The 20822-nt window shown below is 41.0% G+C and overlaps 1 protein-coding gene across 3 annotated transcripts in view; it reads left to right on the forward strand.

Moving 5' to 3' along the window:
- fat2 (FAT atypical cadherin 2) overlaps nucleotides 1-20822 on the forward strand; it is a 123921-nt gene that overhangs the window by 12370 nt on the left and 90729 nt on the right. For 2 of the 3 annotated variants that reach the window (XM_031317108.2, XM_031317109.2), the window contains exons 2-6: nucleotides 1238-4504; nucleotides 6082-6393; nucleotides 15247-15305; nucleotides 16568-16882; nucleotides 19090-19300. In XM_031317108.2, coding sequence (XP_031172968.2) covers nucleotides 1252-4504; nucleotides 6082-6393; nucleotides 15247-15305; nucleotides 16568-16882; nucleotides 19090-19300 — 4150 coding nt within the window. In that variant the 5' untranslated portion in view covers nucleotides 1238-1251. Of the gene's footprint in view, nucleotides 1-1237; nucleotides 4505-6081; nucleotides 6394-15246; nucleotides 15306-16567; nucleotides 16883-19089; nucleotides 19301-20822 lie in introns of those variants that run through there. The other variant, XM_036004745.1, reaches the window with a different exon arrangement.

Below are 20822 nucleotides of genomic sequence, written 5' to 3' on the forward strand. Positions count from 1 at the left end.
GATTAAAAAAAATGAAAACATTAAAGAGCAGATAAAAACATTAAAAAAAACTGTTCCAAACTGGGCCTTACAAAGGACTTAACAAGTTAACCGCGTCCAACTCGGGCCTCCCAGAGGACTTATACTTTAACTCATTTTCTGTTCTGTTCTATTTAGTGGGTGCTTTTATTGAAAAGGGTAGTGGTAGTAGACAGAAAAATCCAAGTAGATTGAATCTAATGTATGAGTTTAGCATGTATTACTTTCAGATCATCCAGGTTTACCCAGAGTTCATCCATTCAAAACTTGTTTGCATGTTTGGAAAAGTCAGTTTGAAAAAAGTTTAAAGAACATCTAATAAAACGCAGCATTCAATAAATGTTTTATGGGCAATGTAAATGTTTTAAATAGTCAAGGCTGTGGTTTTCATCTGAGACCCTTCAACTTTATTACAGTTAATGATCTAAATTAGTCTCAGTGTTCATCTATTTTTCTGGCTAAATTGCCCTCGTAAAATAGATATTGAAATTCCAACAGCGTGGGTTCTTGATCCTTTTGATTATAAAAGCAGCAATGTTGTGGCTTGTGCATTCAGGGACATACAATGCACATACATCAATCACAAGGTCAGACCTACAGTACACATGCTTAGTTTACACTCGGATCAGGACTGAACCACCCACTGTCATCTGCATGATACCGAGTCATCAAACTACAAATCCCTCCTCATACCTCTGTGATGACGAAGGCTTAGACGTAATAATTTTGATGGGTACTTTTTGCTAGTATTTGGCCACCAAAGGAATAATTATGGGGGAGGTTTTGGCTGTCACCTGAAAGGGCTCAAAGGCAACTTTCTAGTCCTGAAACAATATGTTGTTTTACTTTGCCTTCTTATTTTCGGTTGAGGCAAGTTGAGACAGGAGTCAGATACTTCGCCACGGGCCTCCCCTCTGCTTTTGTGTCATTATGTGTGCTATGTTCATTTTGTATTACTTTTGGAGCTTAGGGGAAATTATTGGTGTATTTACAAAATAGGGTAGGTACAAAGGTTATGTGTGGATTACATGTAGGCTAAAGTATAGTGGTCAACCGATATGGGTGTTTCAATGGCCGATGCCGATATTTGAAGAGCAGGGGAAACAAGACTATTTACTCAAAGAAAACAAGTTTTTATCCGCAAAGACTATCCCGATTTATAGTATTCATTTATGACATTTATTTGTCTCTTATTTGTCTCTCTCTTTTCTTTTCACAGGTCTTAGGCTCTTTATGGAGGTACCAAAGATGGCAGCTTTGGGAACAATTGTACTTACTTTGGCATCAGTCCTCCTGCATGTGGTGAGATGTCAGGGGAATATGGGAAAAGGAAAAGAAAACTTGCCACTAAGGTTCACCCATCATCTCTACAATGCCACCATCTATGAGAACTCTGCCCCGCGGACGTTTGTTGAGACACCAGGGAAGATGGGCATTGAAGTGACAGATCTGCGCTGGGAAATCCAATATAATGTCGTCTCAGGTGATGACGACGGCCTTTTCCAAGCGGAGGCAGTTCAAGTTGGAGATTTCTGCTTCCTCAGGATCAAAACACGCAGCAGTAACTCAGCAGTCCTCAACAGGGAGGTCAGAGACACTTATACTCTCACTGTGGCTGCAACCGAAAACACTTTTGACTTTGAGGCGAAGACGAAGGTGTTTGTCCAGGTGCTTGACACCAACGACCTAAAGCCTCTTTTCTATCCTGCCTCGTACAACGAGGCTATCAGGGAGGACACCCCGCTTAAGTCTAGTGTGGTGAGGGTTAGCGCTACAGACGCCGACATTGGCAGCAACGCTCGGTTTTATTACTCTTTCACCAGCAGAGCTCATCCTTTTGTCGTCGACCCTTTCACAGGCACAGTCAGCCTGGCCAAGAAGCTCAATCACACTCGCACAGAGAGGTATGATCTCACAGTTTTAGCTGAGGACAGGACGAAGAAGTTATCCGGTGTTCAAAAATTTGGTAATGTTGCCAGGGTTACAGTAAACGTTCAAAAGATGTCCATGGGTTCTCCAGTTATCACACCTGCCCCCATACTCACAGTCTCTACAGACGGCAAAATAACTATCAATGTCCACGTGGATGCAGGAGTTCAGCCTGTGGAATCCCTTAATATTGTTGGAGGAGATCCCCATAAGAGTTTTGAGATAATCCCCCTTGGTCTGCAGGGCAGTGACTTCCAAGTGATCTCTACAAAGAGGATTATCTGGTCTCAAACTCCTTTTGGGCTGAATCTGTCCCTTCAAGCTAAAGACAGGAGCTTCCCGAGTTTACTCTCTCCAATTACACAAATCCATGTTCCGGCCTATCATTACAGCCCGTTGGCATTTTTAGAGGACACCTACATTGTCACACTGAGTGAGTTTTCACCCCCTAAAACTCATGTAGTTAAGGTTTCGGTCACCTCAGTACCATATAATGTTACCTTTAGTATAAAAAGCAATCCAGACAGCACTAAATTCAAGATAAATCCAAGAACAGGAATTATCATAACAACAGAGAGATTTGACTATGAGAGAAAGGAGCGATATGAGTTTGATGTAGTGGCCAATTATGGGGATGCTGAGACTCACATAGTGATTGAGATAACCGATGAAAACGACAACAGCCCACAGTTCACCCACACCTCCTATGAGGCCACGCTGGATGAAAACACACCAGTTGGCAGCAGTGTTTTGAAAGTAGCTGCCACAGACGAAGATAAAGGCAAAAACGGCTTTATTACGTACGCTATTGCAAACGCAGGCCCCTTACCTTTCATAATAGACCCATTCACAGGTGTCATTTCAACCTCTGAACACTTTGACTACGAGCTGATGAAACGGCGGTACCACCTGAGAGTTTGGGCCTCAGACAGCGGCGGCCCCTTCAGTCAGGTCACTGAGTGCCCCGTGACGATAACCCTGAACAATGTCAATGATAACATCCCTCTGTTTGAGAGGGTGGGCTGCAACATCACTATCCCTCTAGATTTTCCCTTGGGACATACAATCGCTGAGCTGTCAGCCATTGATGTAGATGAGCTTCAGCAGCTGAGGTATGTCATTGAGTCAGGAAATGAGCTACAAGTGTTTGGTATTAACTCTGTGTCAGGAGCCGTCACCCTCAAGCAACCGATTCCCCAGCGAGCGAGTTCGTTCAATTTGAGAGTTGTAGTCACAGATGGCAAACATTTCTCTGAAGCTTCACTTGTCAGGGTAACTGTCACTAACAGAGGTGATGAAGCAACGCTCCACTGCCAGGAAACAGGCGTTTTCAAACAGCTGACCGATAAACTGATAGAATCGATCAAACCCATTTTAACCAATCAAGAAGAAGACACGTTCTCTGATATCCACATCACCAACAGATATTCTCCCAAGTTTGACTTGAGCATCCCGAGTTCAATCGACCTGATTGAGGACCATCCACTGAATTCCACCATTGTTCAGTTCAAGGCAACGGACACAGACACTGGCTTTAATAGTAAGCTGGTGTTTGCCATATCAGGTGGGAATGAGGATGGCTGTTTCTCCATTGACATTTTCTCTGGTGACCTTCAGTTAGTTTGCCCATTAGACAGAGAGAATAAAGAGTTCTACATTTTGAACATCACTGTTTATGATTTGGGAACACCACAAACATCTGCATGGAAGTTTCTTGCAGTGAATGTCATGGACGTCAACGACAATCCTCCCATTTTTGATCAGCCCAGATATGTGGTACATGTGCTGGAAAACACAGAGGTGGACTCCATTATTTTTACAGCTCGCGCAATCGATCTTGACGCAGATACAAACGGTAATGTCCAGTACTCCCTGCTGACATCTACTGACATGTTCAGAATCGATGAAGTGACTGGCGAGGTGACGGTGGTGAGTGGTTTGGATCGAGAAACCTCACCCAGACATGACCTCAGGATCGAAGCCAGAGACCAAGCCAAACTTGGACCGCAGTTGTTCTCCATGATTGACCTTGTGGTGGTTTTGCAAGACATAAATGACAACCCACCCAAGTTTGTACCCAAAGTTTACAAAATAAAAGTTCTGGAGGATGTACCTGTGGGCACTCTCCTTGTCTGGATTGAGAGTGTTGATTTGGATCTGGGAAGTGGAGGCCTTGTCACCTACAACCTTAAGAATACAGAGGGTGGGATCTTTAACCTCGACTCTAACACGGGGGCCTTGGTCCTGGAGAGGGAGCTGGACTTTGAGAGGCGGCAAATTTACAACCTCACAGTCCGGGCCGTGGATCACGGCCACCCTCGCTCCCTCTCCTCCTCCTGCTTTGTGGAAATTCAGGTTCTGGATGTCAATGAGAACCTTCACAAGCCTGTGTTCTCTCAGTTTGTGTATGAAGCCGGAGTGATGGAGGATGCAGCAGTGGGGACATCAGTGGTCACGCTTACAGCTTCAGACCAGGACCTGGGCAGAGATGGAGTTGTCCGCTACTACATCCATGATGGCTCTGGTCTTGGGGTGTTTACCATTGATGAGGAAACAGGTAAAAACACTGTGGTTTTGGTGGTAATAATTGGAAGATAGGAAAATATATTTGTTTCTCCTTTTTTTTTAAATCAAGTTTGAACACCTGCATAACCTGCTCCTAAACTATATTATAGAACAATCATAGTTTGACTCATTTCTAGTTTCCCTTTGTGCTGGACATGGGCGACGATTAGAGCTAATAGAAGTAGAAATAAAAGATTTAGATTTTGTTATGTTGCTGTATTTCTGTTGCATTTAGAAAACAATTGAAACGGCCTAAACATTCATATTTTTATATTTTCTTAAGGAAGTTTCCGATCCCAACCAAGAAATAGTGCTGCTTAAAACATTATTGAGTGAATTCTGAATTTAAACAGCTCATTACAGATCATATTTTTTAATGGCAAAACTATTTCACACTCAGGTTTGTTAGTCGCTGTTCTTGAGCTGTTACTTTTCCTCAGCAGATGAAGTTAGATTTCCATTTTCTTTAGCAATGTAAAGACTTCTCATCAATGTTGGCTTGATAGTTGAGATTTAATTTTGTACTTGACCTTGGAAACAACGCTTGTCGAAAAAATTCTTACCACAAGTCCCTTTAGTATCTGTTCTGGAGCTTTCAAACATGAATGAGAAGACTTTAAAAATGCTCAGCTGGGCAAAATCTATCTGCTAATGAAAATCATTTGCTATGATCAAAAGCACAAGAAGTTGCTATTATTGGACCTTGTGATGAGATTGTTTTTCCAATTGCTGTTTCCCAGATCAAGAATGACCTGTCAATCTAAACACACTGTACATTTATGTTTTCCAATGTTTGAATGATAGTTTAAAATAGTCAAAGGTGAGATTCAGGTAGCGGTTGCATTGCTACCATGATTTAAAATGCAATGTAAATGTTGCCCAGTAAAAATGTTGTAAGCCAGCACGGTCACATGCCTACACCACGTTGACACAGAAATCCTTACAGCAATACATTTCCTGAACATTATTTTTCTGGGGTATTTAAGCAGTGTGTTTGTTTTTTTAATCAGCCTATCCTTTGCAGAGAATATCCTGTGACCTCTCAACATAATGTTCTGCATACCATTAGCCTGCTGCTGCACTTAAAGCCCAGATCAAATCAGTTCAAATGGAGTTCTCTGTCATAATGGAACAATGTGTGAAATATCTTTTTTCTGTGTTGCTGTTTTTAGCTCTCCCTCAGGGTGTCCAAATTGAAAGTTCTTCTGAAGGAAACTATGTGCTGAAATTCCGACTTCCTTTGTATTTAGAACCCCCGGCATGCCATAAATACCCTGTGGTATCGAGCTTCTTGTGTAATAAAGGAATTTGAGTTTTGGCAACAAATGTGACATGCTGCTGTGCCTTTGGGCAAAAATCCAGGCTTTTTTTTGTAAATGCTAAGATCATCTAAGCTAGATGAAAGTCATTGTGGTTGATATGTCCTCGGGGTGGTTACAGTTATTTAATATAATAAAATGTAAAGTGATAAGTGATTAATTACTGAGGCAGAGTAGCAGGTTGAAACAAGTATATACTAATGTTGACAGCGTTTTCTCTCCAGTTAATCGTAATACCCCACCCTTTCAGGTGTGATTCGTACAACAGAGTTGTTGGACCGCGAGATGAGGCCTCACTACTGGCTTTCTGTGTATATCACGGATCTGGGGACTGAGCCTCTGATCTCCTGGACTCACGTCTACCTGGCGGTCCAAGACGTGAACGATAACGCTCCAGAACTTTCTCAGCCAGTGTACTTCGCATCTGTCCAGGAGAACGTGGACAAAGTCAAGTCCGTCGTCCAGGTGTCGGCCACAGACGTGGACACTTCCTCTGAGGGGAAGCTGTCCTACCAGATGCTGGAATCTCATCGGACGTACTTCGATGTGGATCCCAAAACAGGTAAATAAGAGTGAATGAGCAAAAGTGTCTACTATAAGACAATAAGTTTCCATTGAACATGCAAAACATTCGGCAGTAATAATTTCACTGGTTTCCAGTGGTGTTGGAGGAAAACCTTTTACAAAATAGTTGACAAAACGTCAGTAGAAACAAATTAAATTCTCATTGAATTGGTAGATTTCCTTTCTATTTTACTAAAAGCTATACTGCGATTTTACATGTTGCCATTACAGCACAAGGTTTACTGCTCACTTTAAAAAACACGAGATCTGCCTGCTGTCTGAGCAGCTTCACCTTCCCTTCCTTTGTGACATTTCAGCATGGCCCTAAAATATGTAATTGAAGTTTTTACAGGCAGGCAGATATACAGTTACTCTGAGACATGGGATGTAATTGGATCAGCCTGCACAGTGCCATCCTCTCATTTCATAAGCAGTTTGGACAGAAATATAGGCAACTCGCTCCATTGTGATTGATTTACATTTTGATTCAAACTCCCCTTGTGAATATAAGACATCTGGAGGACCTTTGGGCTTTCTCCTTTTTTACAAATTGTTTTGACATATCTGTATATTTCGCCATGTCCACGTGCCAGATTTACATTTTGATTCAGAAGTATGACTGCAGCTGTAAAACCTAACAGGTTGTTATTTCCCTTAAGGGGGGGCGGGGTGGGGGTTGCGAAATAGTTGATAGGTCCTAATGCACTTTTGCAAGTCTGAGCAGAGCAAGCCATGCAGAACCTGGGCGTGTCACAGAGAGCAGTGTTGAAAATTAAACTTAATAATGAGAAACTCTTTCAGAGGTCACTCACAAACTAAGTCATACATGGTTTAAAAAGAATTGTGGAGAAGAAGGAAAAAAGGTATCTGCATGTTTATCTTTGACAGGTAAAACTGAGTCATCTGGTACAGACTTTGATGTTCAGGGGAATCAGCGTAGCATTAGCTCTGACGCTACAAGCCTCTACAAGCCCTGTCCTCATATAATCTCCAGGCAGCTCTGGTGTTTGTCCACACCCTAAAGGCCAGTATACCAAAGGATTTATAGACAGAGTTGTGTTTGATGGAGAGACGTCACACACAGGCAGGGAGGACAGGAGGTGTTGAAACAGCCGGAGAGTGTCACATTCAGACAATCTGTCTTTTTTTGTGCAAAAGCAGGTGTATTTGATATTCATGTACTTGTCCATGCAAGTACAGAATGAAAAAGCATTGTTTGAAAAGGGTTATTATGTCATTGTGGATGCACTTTTCACACAGAGTATTTCTTTAATGTCAAGGGTCGGCTACATTAATGTAGATTACCTAAATTCATACAGAAAAGCCCCCAATGGGTCCTCATAAAATAATAATAGGGATAAAGAATAAATATCAATTTAAAAATAGCACACGTGTGGAACAAGATAATACATAACTAAACATGCATTAGCATGAAAAAATAAGTGAACTGCTAACTTAAATAAAAGGGTAAACAATAAAAATGTCAAAAACTGAAATTAAAAAACTACACTAAAAGCAAGACTGATGTAGATTACATGAACTGCTACTGTAACCTCAATAAAGATCCAGAAAGACATTACATGTTCAAAGGTATGTGGACTAGTCTCGCATAGCCAGACCTATCTCCACAGCGCTGTGTCAGCGGTGGAGAATGTTCTTGCTGCACAAGTTCACATTCTGGTATAGGGGAAAAAATGTTCTGTTCTATTTGTATTTAGTTTGATCCAATCGCAATTGTCTCGGGCCCAGATGCAGTGACAGTGCCCTTGCAAAATAGATAGCGGGTGGGGTGGAGAATGCCTGACATCATGCCAGGCATTACACCTGTTTGTGGACAAACCTTTACACGTTCTTGTTTGGTTTTGGTCTTGGGCTGTTTTTCATGGTTTGGGCCCCATAGAGCCAATAAAGGGAAATCTAAAGGTTTCAGCATTAAATGATATTTTAGACAAACACGTGACAACTTTGTAGCAACAGTTTGTGTTAGTCCCTTTTCTGTTTCAACATGACAACACCTCCGGGCAAAAAGCCAGCTGGTTTTCCAAGCTGGTTTGTTGTGGACAAACTTAGCTGGTCTGCACAGAGCTCTGACCTCAACCCCATCCAACATCTTTGGGATGAACTGGAACATGCCAGTCACAACATCAGTGTTGGACCTCAGTAATGTGCTTTCCACCAGATTTCAAAATCGTCATGGGCATCGCTAAGTCCCAAACGGAGCCATGGTGCCTCTGCAAAATAGCCTCAGGAAGGAACTTGTTTTGGTGGAACATGTGTACATTCAAAGGTTGTTTTAGTTGTGCAACAGAAAACTCAGATTGGACAGATAGTCTAGCTAGCTGTCTGGATTTACCCTGCAGAGATCTGAGGAGCAGGTAACCATAGTCCTCAGAAATCCACCTGGAATTTGACTGACATCCGGTCCAAATTAGGGAAATACGGCAGAATTTCCGGCGGCACCGGAGCAATCCTGTAAATGAAACGTCGGCGATATAGACTAAGGCTCTAGCAACATATTAATGTCTGTTATGTTGGAATTAGATGTACTACAATCACATGAGTGTAATGTGATAAATGTTCACATACTTAAGGCCATGTAGTTTAAATTTGCACATGAGGTACAAAAACTGTTATTAACGGATATTTTGACATTCACACAAAATATCTGACCTTTAACTTAAAGGCAGGAACACTCCAACTAAATGAAAATCATCAGACAACAAAGAATGCAAGTAAAATCAGATGTCGGAGTTCACTGATCGCACACATGATGTAGATTGTGTTACACTGAGTTGCATAAAAGTGCTGTTGAAACCTGATCTGTAGAACATGATCCACCTTGTCTAGTTTTCACAAATGAACCCACTATTACTTAAGTGCAGGTGACTGGTGTATAAACCTCTCATGCCTCGACAGGATGAAATGACTCACGGCTCTATGTAGGTTTCTGACTAAGCTTTGTCCTGAAGCTTGTACATACTTTATAATGCAGCGTTGTGTCTGATTCAACCCTTAAACCTACATTGTGTACATTTTTGAGTTGATTCTTAGCAAAAACCACTTTGTTCTTTCACAAATATGTGCTCATTCATGTGTAATTACTTCCACCAACTAACCAACTAAGTATTCTCGTAAGCGTAGAATCTGCCATTCAGAATCATTCAGAATACATAGAACTAGAACTAGAACAGCTGCGTGTAAACGATGGAGAGAGCTAATTTCGGGTTCGGCCACCATAGGAGGAAGGGCTAGGAAGTAATATTCAGTTGGTTGTCATATACAATTTCGCCGCTAGATGGGAGAAATTCTTACACAATGTAGCTTTAAGAATTAGTTGATAAAGTTTCAGCAGGGAAGAATCTGTGCAGAACTACGGAAAAACACACATTAAATCCAGACCAATCTTAGTTTTTGTTGAGCTGTTGTTACTTCAAACAAGTTATTGTATGACTCTGACAACAGGTTTGTGCAGAGAGCATACTTAGAGAGAGCATGGGTGTGCCAAATTACCAAAAGAACCAAAAACCAGCGTCTCTCGGTTATCTAAGTTCATTAGAATTTTGCAAAAGCAAATTCCCCAAATCTCTATACACACATGTACTATATATACACTAAAAAGAATCAAATCAATAGTATATTCATCTACTAACAATTGGTGTGTATGTATCAAAGTCTGATATATCTTCTTGCTCTGTGCCATGAAGTACAAACAAATCAATGAGCCAGACTGTTGCAGTGGGTGACATGCTCCTTCTTCTTCAATCCCACACACACACCATGCTGCCACTCCAAATTCTCATTACAGCACCAATTCTGGATTAATCTGCCGTTTTTCCTCATTCCTCATGTTTGTCTGATACAAAGTACAGTGAGCAGCTGTTTTAGGAAGTTACTGAGCCTATTTAAGAAAATGAAAATGTATATATTTATGACCTGTTTTTAAAGACTTACAGTAACAAAGGACAGAATATCCCAAGCCTTATACTTATTTCATTTCTTTTCCTCCAGGCATCCTTTGAAAGATTTTCAGCTCAAATGTCTTTGCCTTAATTTGGGCCAAACAGACATAAAAATCAGTTTGTTCCACTGTGTGTCCTTACACTGCCTTTTTCAACATTGACAAGTTTAACATTTTTTATCTGAACGCACCATAAGAAAGTTTGTCCAGAATGGTTGCAATGATCAGATAGCATTTCTTAGTAAGTCAGGCAGACGAGACACCGTTTTTTCCATCTCAGATCAGATCAGATAGTGATAATGAGGGAGACTTTAAGGCTCAGATTTATTTTTAAATGGTTTTCTCTTGCAATTAGTGATGAATTGGGCTGTTTGCTGCTCTTTTCAGAGACTTGTTTACGCAGACGACTTGATTTGCATACATTTTGTTATTGATGAAGTCATTTTGTATTCTTAGTTCAACAAAGGAATTCCCAGTCTACACCAAGCCAGGTGGTTTTGGACTGCTGGCTTGCAATCTTAATATGTTTGACTGACTCTGTGAGCCTGAGAGTCTTCTACCCCCTCGCTCATTGACATGGCTGATGTTGCTCAGAAATGCCACAAAATTGAAGACGTCTCCCTTGAAAATGTGGTTTTGACAGGGCTCACGGGGTAGCATAAAAGCTACATTTAAAAAAAAAAAAAACTATGATGGGATTGGGATATTGGGAAGTAGCAGCTGTAGAATAGCCAACTGGCAGTGACTCTAAAGGGAAAGGAAACAAACAAACCAGGCCCTGACATGCCATACAACACTGTTTATCTTCACTTGGTTTTGACAGCAGTCCACCGCGTCTGAGTGAAAACAGGCGTTGAGGGAGAGACTCGGCTTTACCACTGATTCCCATGTTTGCACTAATGACAAAAACACACTTTCTAATGTGCCCCACCTGTCCTAATGATGTCCTCCCAGCAGGGCTTGTTTGCCCTGTCGTAAAAGGCCTGAACGACCCTCAGCAGGCTCTTTTACTGCAACCAAAGACCCTCAGCTCTTTCTACAGGGGAAAGCTCCCGCACCTCCTCCTGTCTGCCGCCTTTACTGAGTCCTATAAATGAACACAGCTCTCTGGTAGATTTACACAACTATAGAACATAGATGCATGCAGTCATTGTATATATTTTCAAAAAATCTTGTTGTCCTGCAACTTCTTCCTTTAGTGGTTCAATTAGAAATATTCACTTCCGCTGGTCCATCCTGCAGTAGAACTGTTAATCCTGTTAGGCTTTGATTGATGCTGTTTTTTTCCCAATGATGCCGTTATTACTACTTGGACCACTTGTGTTAGAATTTGTATGCTTTCAGCATGGATCCACGTTACGCATATTTTGTCTATTTTGTCCACAAGGGCCCGTACACACCATCTGCATGTGTATGAACGTATCGGCCTTGCAGACACTCAATCTAGTATAAATAAGATGCACGTCGACCGCCCACATTTGTTTCTATTTTGGAGCATATCAGCCCCTAAATCAGTAGGTTTAATGCCCATCATTGCAGACGAGCATGCCCGGAACAGAAGACATATAGACAAGATAACCACTAAGTAATTCAAGTGATGTTCACACCCTTAATTAAGGAGAAGTAGTGATTTAACAGCATAGAAATACTTACAGATGTACTATCAGCACAGTGTACTATAAGTATCAAAACAAAAAGTGCTCATAATTCAGATTATCATTATTACATTAATTTGGAAGCAGCATTTTAAAGGTCCAATATGTAACATATTTACTGTAATAAATCCCAAAATGACCCCAATGCGTCATCAGATATTAAGGAAACATGCTAAGTTGAAATACTATCTTTTCTGACAACAATGCTAATGCCAGTATTTTCTCCTTTCGAAATTTCCGTTCCGTGACGGAATTCTGGTTTGTTTTTTGGCCTGTGTGTTGTTATCCACTGTTGTGAGTTTGACATATAAAGTAGCATTAACTGGAAATACTTAAGTAAAGGCAAAACAAGTAGGATTTGTCCGTTGCGGTTTGTAAACACAGCATTCAAAGTTGGCCCCACCTCCTCTCCTCTCCTCTCTTCTCCTCTCCTCTCCTCTCCTCTCCTCTCCTCTCCTCTCCTCTCCTCTCCTCTCCTCTCTTCTCCTCTCCTCTCTTCTCCTCTCCTCTGCTTGCCTGCGGGCGAAAGCCAACCCCATATTCTCTACCGTTTTGGCGTTTCACCTCACTATAATAAATAAAACATGCAGGTGATTTGCTCCAGGTTTTTTTCCAGACTTCTGTCACTCTCCATTTGTCTGTTTGAAAGCTCGACACCTCCCTCACTGCCGACACAGAGCTGATCTCTGAATTTAATCAGTGAGAATGAACAGTGGAGGGAAAATGTGCATTATACTTGGAGTTCTGCCCACACCTGTGCACACCTGGCCTTCATCCTAACAGAAGTCAACCTGCTGAAACAATGACAAATGTTGTAGTCAAACAAGTTGAAACTGTCAGCAGCTGAATTTTTTAATATAACTGTTTCCGCCAACAGATTTATTTCCCTGTTAATTGTAATACCTTCAACTCTTTCCCAGGCCTACTGCGATAAATCCATCTTGCCCAGATATTCAATGGTAGAATTGGAGGGGCTGTATTTTTTGTAAATTAAAAAAAAACGCAATTAGTGTTTGGCTGGCAGGGGTGCAGAGGTAAGAAAGAACAAAAAGCAAGGGTTTGAATTTAAGATTTGACCGTATATCATTTTTAACCAAACTTTGAAAAACATATTTTATGACAAGTAGGTTAAAGGTTTTACTAAATTGCCTTACTTTAATCTGATTTTCATCCTTTCATAAGTAAAAGAGCGTCAGATTCTCACAAAACCCTGGACAGGAGCGAGATCCTTAATCCCTCACACAGCAGCAATAAAGATGGGGGGTTTCTTCAGTCCTTGCTTTGTGTGAAAGGGGATAAACACACTCACACACACACTCTCATCTCTCTTATCCACACACTCCTCCACCTGATCCCTGTATTTATGCAGCCAGCAGCATTCACAGCCCTGCTAGAGCTAATAGGTGACCTAAAACCCTTCACTTCATTTATTTAGGTTAGATGAGATGAGAAATTGACTCACAGCCACAGAAAAAGAGACAGAGCAAAATTAATCGAAATACGTCAAAGTTGGGGCTTTTAACGTGAAGTGTCTTAATTAGAAAACATGATAACTAATATATTTATTAAACATAAAGATATCCGGTACATAAGGTATAGATTCATTTTTATTAAGAAAAATCTCCTTGGCCTTTTATTAAATACCAACCATATATGTGAATGTTATTATGATGCCAGAGATGCATAAATACAATTACTAGCAGCTCATTCCCAATACAAAGAAAAAACACCATTCAAAATGCATTTTGGTGAAAACCCCTCAAGCAAACAAGAGTATAATGACTCCAATTTCTCGACTAATCTCCAAGCCGTCCGATAGTTTACACATAATAATTGTGTTTATACATATACAAGTGTCCCTGGCAGGTTATACTGTCTGTCTGAAGTGAGCAAACAGCTGCAGACACACAAACAGACGCCTAACAAACAGCTGCACCGCAGCCAAATGTGTCTGAACAACCTGTTGAGCCACATAGTTTATATCTTGTATCAGAAGCAAACACACTGTTAGTGGTACAAACATAACGCTGACTCAACAAACCGCCAGTCTGGTGCTGTGGATGAGTGGTCTGCATGTGGGTTTGTTCCACCGCTGCCTGTATCAAACCTGTATCAAGTCATTCAGCTGCTTCGGTCAGAGAGATAGAGCTCTCTGATTGGCTGTTCAGCCTGCTGAATAGGTGATTTAGCGTATGCAGAATAATTTAACCTAATTTGGATCCTCAGACTTGTTTCTTCACACACTCACGAGTAAACACCACAGGGTTCCAATGCAAAAAGCAAAACTTTACAATTTCTCTATCATTCTGTATTTATCGGCTGTGTTTGGTTTATATATGTTTTTAATGTTATTAATTTGTCCGTAATTTGAGTATTACAGGTAATTCCTGACCTTGAAAATAGTAGCATGAAAAAACTAAATCTTGACCTTAAGGTCCATTTACCAGCTTTTACCAGGACTTTCAACCACATCCCATCTCCATGACAACTGAGCAAACTCCTCCCGCTGAGGGCGATCAGAAGATGCTGTTGAAAGCTCCAGATAGCCAATTCAACTAACAAATTAACTTTGATTGCTTTCTTTTGCTGATTTCTTTATTTTCATTGTTATTATTAATATTTGTGCGTCTATTGTTATCTTTTTGTAATCGTAAATGAAGATTGTGATTGCTCAGTGTTTGAGAGGTGAAAAAAAAGTCAGGACTATTTGAGTAAAAATACAGTATCTTGATGCATTTTTAAAATCTGGATAAAAGTTTGAATGTTTGGCAGCAGAAAACAGGTGTGCTGCTGTGAACAGACTCGTGATAAACTTTGAGGCAGACTTTCAGAAACACACACAAATATACGAGCAACAACAACAGCAGAAACAACATCAATAAACCAAAAGTGTTTGCTCAGCTCTGTTACTGTTCTGAGACGCACACACACACACACACACACACACACACACACACACACACACACACACACACACACACACACACACATAAACACACCTAAAATAACAGAAGCAGTAACCCTCATGTCTGTCTGTCATGTCTGTTTGTTTAGGTGTAATTAGCACTCTCACTTACCAGCACTGAGACTCACACACACACTAACGATTGTTTTATGTGTGTGTGTGTGTGTGTGTGTGTGTGTTTGTTTGTGTGTGTGTGTGTGTGTGTGTGTGTGTGTGTGTGTGTGTGTGTGTGTGTGTGTGTGTGTGTGTGTGTGTGTGGGTGTGTGTGTGCAGGTGTGATCAGCACTCTCTCAGCCTTGGATCGGGAGGATAAACCCGAACACAGCATCGAGGTAAGACTCCTAAATAAAGAACATTTCCCTTCGGATTGATGCTAAAAACAAAAACGAATCCTGGTGTTCTGTAGTGTGTCTGATCTTCTGAGTATCAATAAATCCATGACAGTATAAAGTTTTACAGGTTATAACTGCTCAGACGTCATGTTTAATGATGATGTAGATGTTTAAATCTGTTTCAGTGGGCTTTAATACCACGATAGGATCGGGATTTCTTTTTTTTAAAGCAGCATTTTGCTCTAACTTTGAGCTGTCATACAGGGATAAATCCATGTAAGCAGAGGAAACACAGGCACGGGAGACCAGAATGCACTGCAGCTACAGGAAAAGGATTAAATGAAAAAACGGTGGCACTTTTATTCTAATGATATGATGTGAATCAGAAATCAGAAATCAGAAATCTTTCTAAATAGGTTACACTAAAACATTTAGGCATGTTTCAGAATATCATAATAAGTCCTAATCTTGATGATTTTACCATATAATAGTCAGTCAGTCATGTCTATGTTAAGAGCAAACTGACACTGACTAGTGCATGGAAATGTATTCTTGACCTGGGAAACAGTTCAGTACAGAGTCAGAGCTAAACGTGGAGAAGCAGAGTTCAGTTTCTATGCATCACATATCTGGAACAAACCCCCAGAAAACTGAACTTTTAAATCAAGGCTGAAGACTTTTCTGTTTGACCCTGCCTTTTTTAAAGTAATTGTTCTGTTCTTGCACTGCACTGTAACTTTTTTCCTTGTATTTCGTACCTGTCTTATTCTATTTAAGCTGTAAAGGAGGCCTTATATTCTCTTTAATGAATGTTTTCTTTTAACTGCTCTTCAATGTTTTATGTAAAAAAAAAACTTTGAATTCCCTTGTTGCTGAAATGAGCTAAATTAATAAAGCTGCTTTGCCTTTGACCCAAAAAAATCAACATCACCTTACTATTTTTTCTGGAATTCTCTACCACATCTCACGGTTTCCCTCAGTGGAGTTTTCACAGCCAAATAATTAATTAACAGAGCTAGATGAGTATTATTATTATTATTATTATTATTATTATTATTATTATAAATGTCAAAGTATGTACAGCATGTGGCCCTGAAATGAAGTAAATTACTGTATGATAATTGTCAAATAATCTGCCGATTATTTTCTTGATTATTGGTTTAGTCTCTGAAACGTTTTTTCATTGCATACGTTTCATCTAGCTGTAAAACATATAATTAATGCAAATAAATAAATGAACTGTCTTTTGTCTTACTTCTCAGGTAATCGTTTCAGATAACGGATCTCCGTCTCTGCGCTCCACCGCCACCGTCGTGATCCGAGTTCTAGACGCCAACGACAACCGACCAAAGTTCACTGACAAACTTTTCCACGTAAAGCTGGCTGAACGGCGTCAGCGGGCGGGTAAACAGGAAGTCTGCAGGATGGTCGCCCGTGATGACGACGAGGGCTCAAACGCAGTGGTGACCTACAAGCTCCAAGACAACAAGGACGACGAGCGCTTTGAGATTGACTCGGTGACGGGGGTGGTGACGTCGCACGGTGATTTCTGGCCCGGAAACTACAGTATTCTCACGGTGGGTACCCAGAAGTTCATTTAGAGTTGTCAGTTGTGTAGTCTATATATATCGACAATGTTCCACTTCCAGGATTGTTCAGGTGCCGCCGGAAATTCCGCCGGATGTCACTCGTTTTATAGCCTGGTCCTACCAGACTCTGGTACATTTCATTTGTTCAGAGAGTCTGGCCACTCTCCATTGACAAGTGTTAACTTCCTTGAAGGTGGGTACTCTGTTGAAGTTTAAAACTATTGGATCTGCCCAGAGCCACTCTGGATCTGCCATAACCAATCGCTAACGTTTGGTCGTGACGTCGGCTTAGCATCGCTAGCGTTAGCCTTAGCTAACTCCTTCACCACTAACGGAGCGAGCTGGAAAATCTAACTTTTCCCGAACCCCGTGGGGAGGAGGGCCACAACATCATGGCCACCAACACAACTCAGCAAAGATTGTTCTTGCTCGGACTTTAACTTCTGGATATTCAGCAGCGTTGCCAACGGTCCGAATGGCTTCGCTCGCATCTTTCTCAGCCGCCATTATGGAACTACAACTCTAGCGCACGGCCTCAACGTCATCGTTCTCAGCCACTCCCTCTGTTCGCTGATTGGACCGCCAAAGATTTGGCCGGAGAAAACCCAAGAATATACCGCAAACCCAGACGGTATACTGAAGGAAAATGGAAAGTACGTAGGAGGGCAGAGCCAGGCTACTCTTTTTAGACCTTCTGCTTCCTTTGTGTTGGCATTCTAAACTCTATATAAAGACTATGGTTAACTGCTCCTCAGATCTCTGCAGGGTAAATCCAGACAGCTAGCTAGACTATCTGTCCAATCTGAGTTTTCTGTTGCTATTTTGCATAGGCACCATTGCACGGTCCGGTGCTTAGCACCACCCAAGATGATTGTGATTGGTTTAAAGAAATGCCAATAATCCAGAGCATGCTTTTCCTCCCATCCCGGAATGCTGTGTGGACTAGACAGACCCTCCTCCGCAGGGCGGTGGAGGAAGGTCTGGCAATGCGAGACTTTTCAGTTTAACTACGGAACAAAAACATATCTGTTGCCTTTCACTGAGAGTTATAATGAGTTTGTTATACAACAGTTTTTGGGTAAATACTTTCTCTAAAGAGTTGTGCTTCATTTACGTGTCTCTGTAGGAGGTGTGAAGCCTTTACATTCTTGACCAAGGCCAATAGCTCTGCTAACGATGCTAAATTACCTGTACTTAATACTCTGAAAGGCACTTGACTAACACCTGCTCTGAAACTATTGAGCGGTCTCAGTGCTTGTCATCACTCTGCATTGTAGAAGCCAGAGAGGTTAATCAGCAACAGGAAAGCTCTGAAACATTAAAAACTCTTTTTTTCCCCCTCTTCCGTTGACATACAGAGCAGTCATTAAGATGTTTTCTCTTGATGTTGAACACCTTTACAGATAACTGAAGGATGAGGCAGGAATAATCCTAGGTTTTTGTTATCGTTGACAAATCCAACAAAGGACAAAACCAACAATGTGTCAGACCGTCTCTCTATACTTTAAAGCTGGCTACATAAGAGCCGCAGCGTTCGGAATTGCCGCTGTGCAACTTCCCCACCCTGTTTGTAGCACTCAGCCCGAGCTCATTGGTACTTAATGAAGATGCAAGTCAAATCTTCTTTTCTAAAACATACAGCTTTCTTTTCAACTGTTAAACAGTTGAATGAATATGAATGAATGAATTTATTGGTCGTAACCAAAGGGTAGGGTCAGAAGCTTCAGCTTATATCATATATTCAGCTTCAGCTTATATCATATATATATATATATATATATATATATATATATTTATATTTATATTCACTGCTGCATGACTATATATATATATATATATATTTGTTATATTGCACTATGTTTCTTTTAAATGTATTTCCTTTTTTTTATAGTTGATGTTTATGTATGCACCATCCGCCAAGGCTAATTACTTGTGTTACTTACTTTGCATTGAATCCTATTGTGTTTCTGATTGAAAATGGTTCCTGAATATATATAGTTTCACTTTATTTTAAAGGCTCAGTGATTTACTAAACCAGCTGCTCACTGTAGTTTTTATCAAGCAAACAGGAGGAAATAGTGCATTTTGTTGGGGACTATTTTCAGCGGCGGATTACTCCACATTTGGTGCTTTGTTGTTCTCTGTGTTTTTTGTCAAATCTTCACTAAAATGTTAATTTATATGTTAATTTCCAGATTAAAGCCACAGACCAGGGCAGCCCGTCCCGCTCGTCTACGGCGAGACTCGACATTGAGTGGATCGCCAGCCCGCCACCCTCTGCTGAGCCAATCATCTTTGATGAGCCCCACTTCACCTTTGCTGTCATGGAAACGGAGCCTGTCACTCACATGGTGGGCATCATCATGACGGAGACCCATCAGATGATGCGGTGGTTCGATATCATAGGTGAGCAGAAATTAACACACACACACACACACACACACAGTCTCACACACACACACAGGTTTGTGGCACTATCTTTGTGGGGACCCGTCATTAACATAATGCATTCCCTAGCCCCTTACCCTAACCTTAACCATCAGAACTAAATGCCTAACCTTAACCCTTACCCTCACCCTAACCATAACCTAATTCAAACCCTAATCCTAAAACCAAGTCTTAACCCTCAAACAGCCCAGTTGTGGGGTCCAGCATTTTGGCCCCACAAAGCTGTCCGGACCCCACAAGTATACTGTATTCCAAGTTTTTGGACCCCACGAATATAGTTAAACAAGAACACACACTCACACACACAGTCACACACACACACACACACACACACACACACACACACACACACACACACACACACACACTCTGGTGCTCTACACTGTTCGGAAGCTCTTTGCTGTGCAGGTGACAGACAAAGGATGAGTAAAAAAAAACAACAAATTTTTACTTCCACGAGACGATCAATACTACAATAAAGGGCAGAAAACAAAAAGGGACCGAATCAGAGTTCAGGGGTCACTGTGTAATGACTTCACATAGCTCTGACTTTAAACTCCTGCAGCCGAGGCACAGAGCACAACATATTAGGGAATTATATCTGACATTCACCATTTTGCCACTTACGCCCAAGTGCTGACCTAAAGCACCGGCTCTCACCGGAGAACACAAACAGTTTACAGCCATCATCCATCCTTATGAGCCTCTGTATAAACAGGAGACATGTTATTTTCTAAAGGTCAGCAAAGTCCTGCAGCAGTGAATGATAGTGGAGCAGAGCAAAGCACAAACTGTAAATATCATCAATCTGTGAATTTCAGTGTTTTTCGCAACTTATTTTTTGATGAAGTGCTGTGATTTACGATTTATCAACCCTACTTTTCTTTCGGAATCAGCCTCTTAAACTTTAGTTGTTTCCCAGAATAGTTTTTCGCCAGCTTGCTAGAACTCATGGGTTATAGATATGTGGAGGTGGAGGAAGTGGTAAAGACTGCAATGGTAGAGGCACAGCACGAGTTTCCAGGCTAACAAAAGTGAGAACAGCATCCCTGACTGTATCACAACCTAATTTGCAGCAGCTTCCTATTTTTTTATTTATTTTTTGCTCCTGTGGGCTGGTTTCCATGCATGTTTTTCAGAAGATTTTTTTTTTTTACCTGAAAACTCTCACTGTTTGATCCTGAGTGACTGAAAGCAAGACACGATGCTTGGTGTTAAAGGTCCTATGACATAGTGCTCTTTTGATACTTTTATATAGGCCTTAGTGGTCCCCTAATACTGTATCTGAAGTCTCTTTTATATAGACCTTAGTGGTCCCCTAATACTGTATCTGAAGTCTCTTTTATATAGACCTTAGTGGTCCCCTAATACTGTATCTGAAGTCTCTTTTATATAGACCTTAGTGGTCCCCTAATACTGTATCTGAAGTCTCTTTTATATAGACCTTAGTGGTCCCCTAATACTGTATCTGAAGTCTCTT

The sequence above is a fragment of the Sander lucioperca genome, chromosome 1 (assembly GCF_008315115.2).
Source record: "Sander lucioperca isolate FBNREF2018 chromosome 1, SLUC_FBN_1.2, whole genome shotgun sequence".
Taxonomy (NCBI): domain Eukaryota; kingdom Metazoa; phylum Chordata; class Actinopteri; order Perciformes; family Percidae; genus Sander; species Sander lucioperca.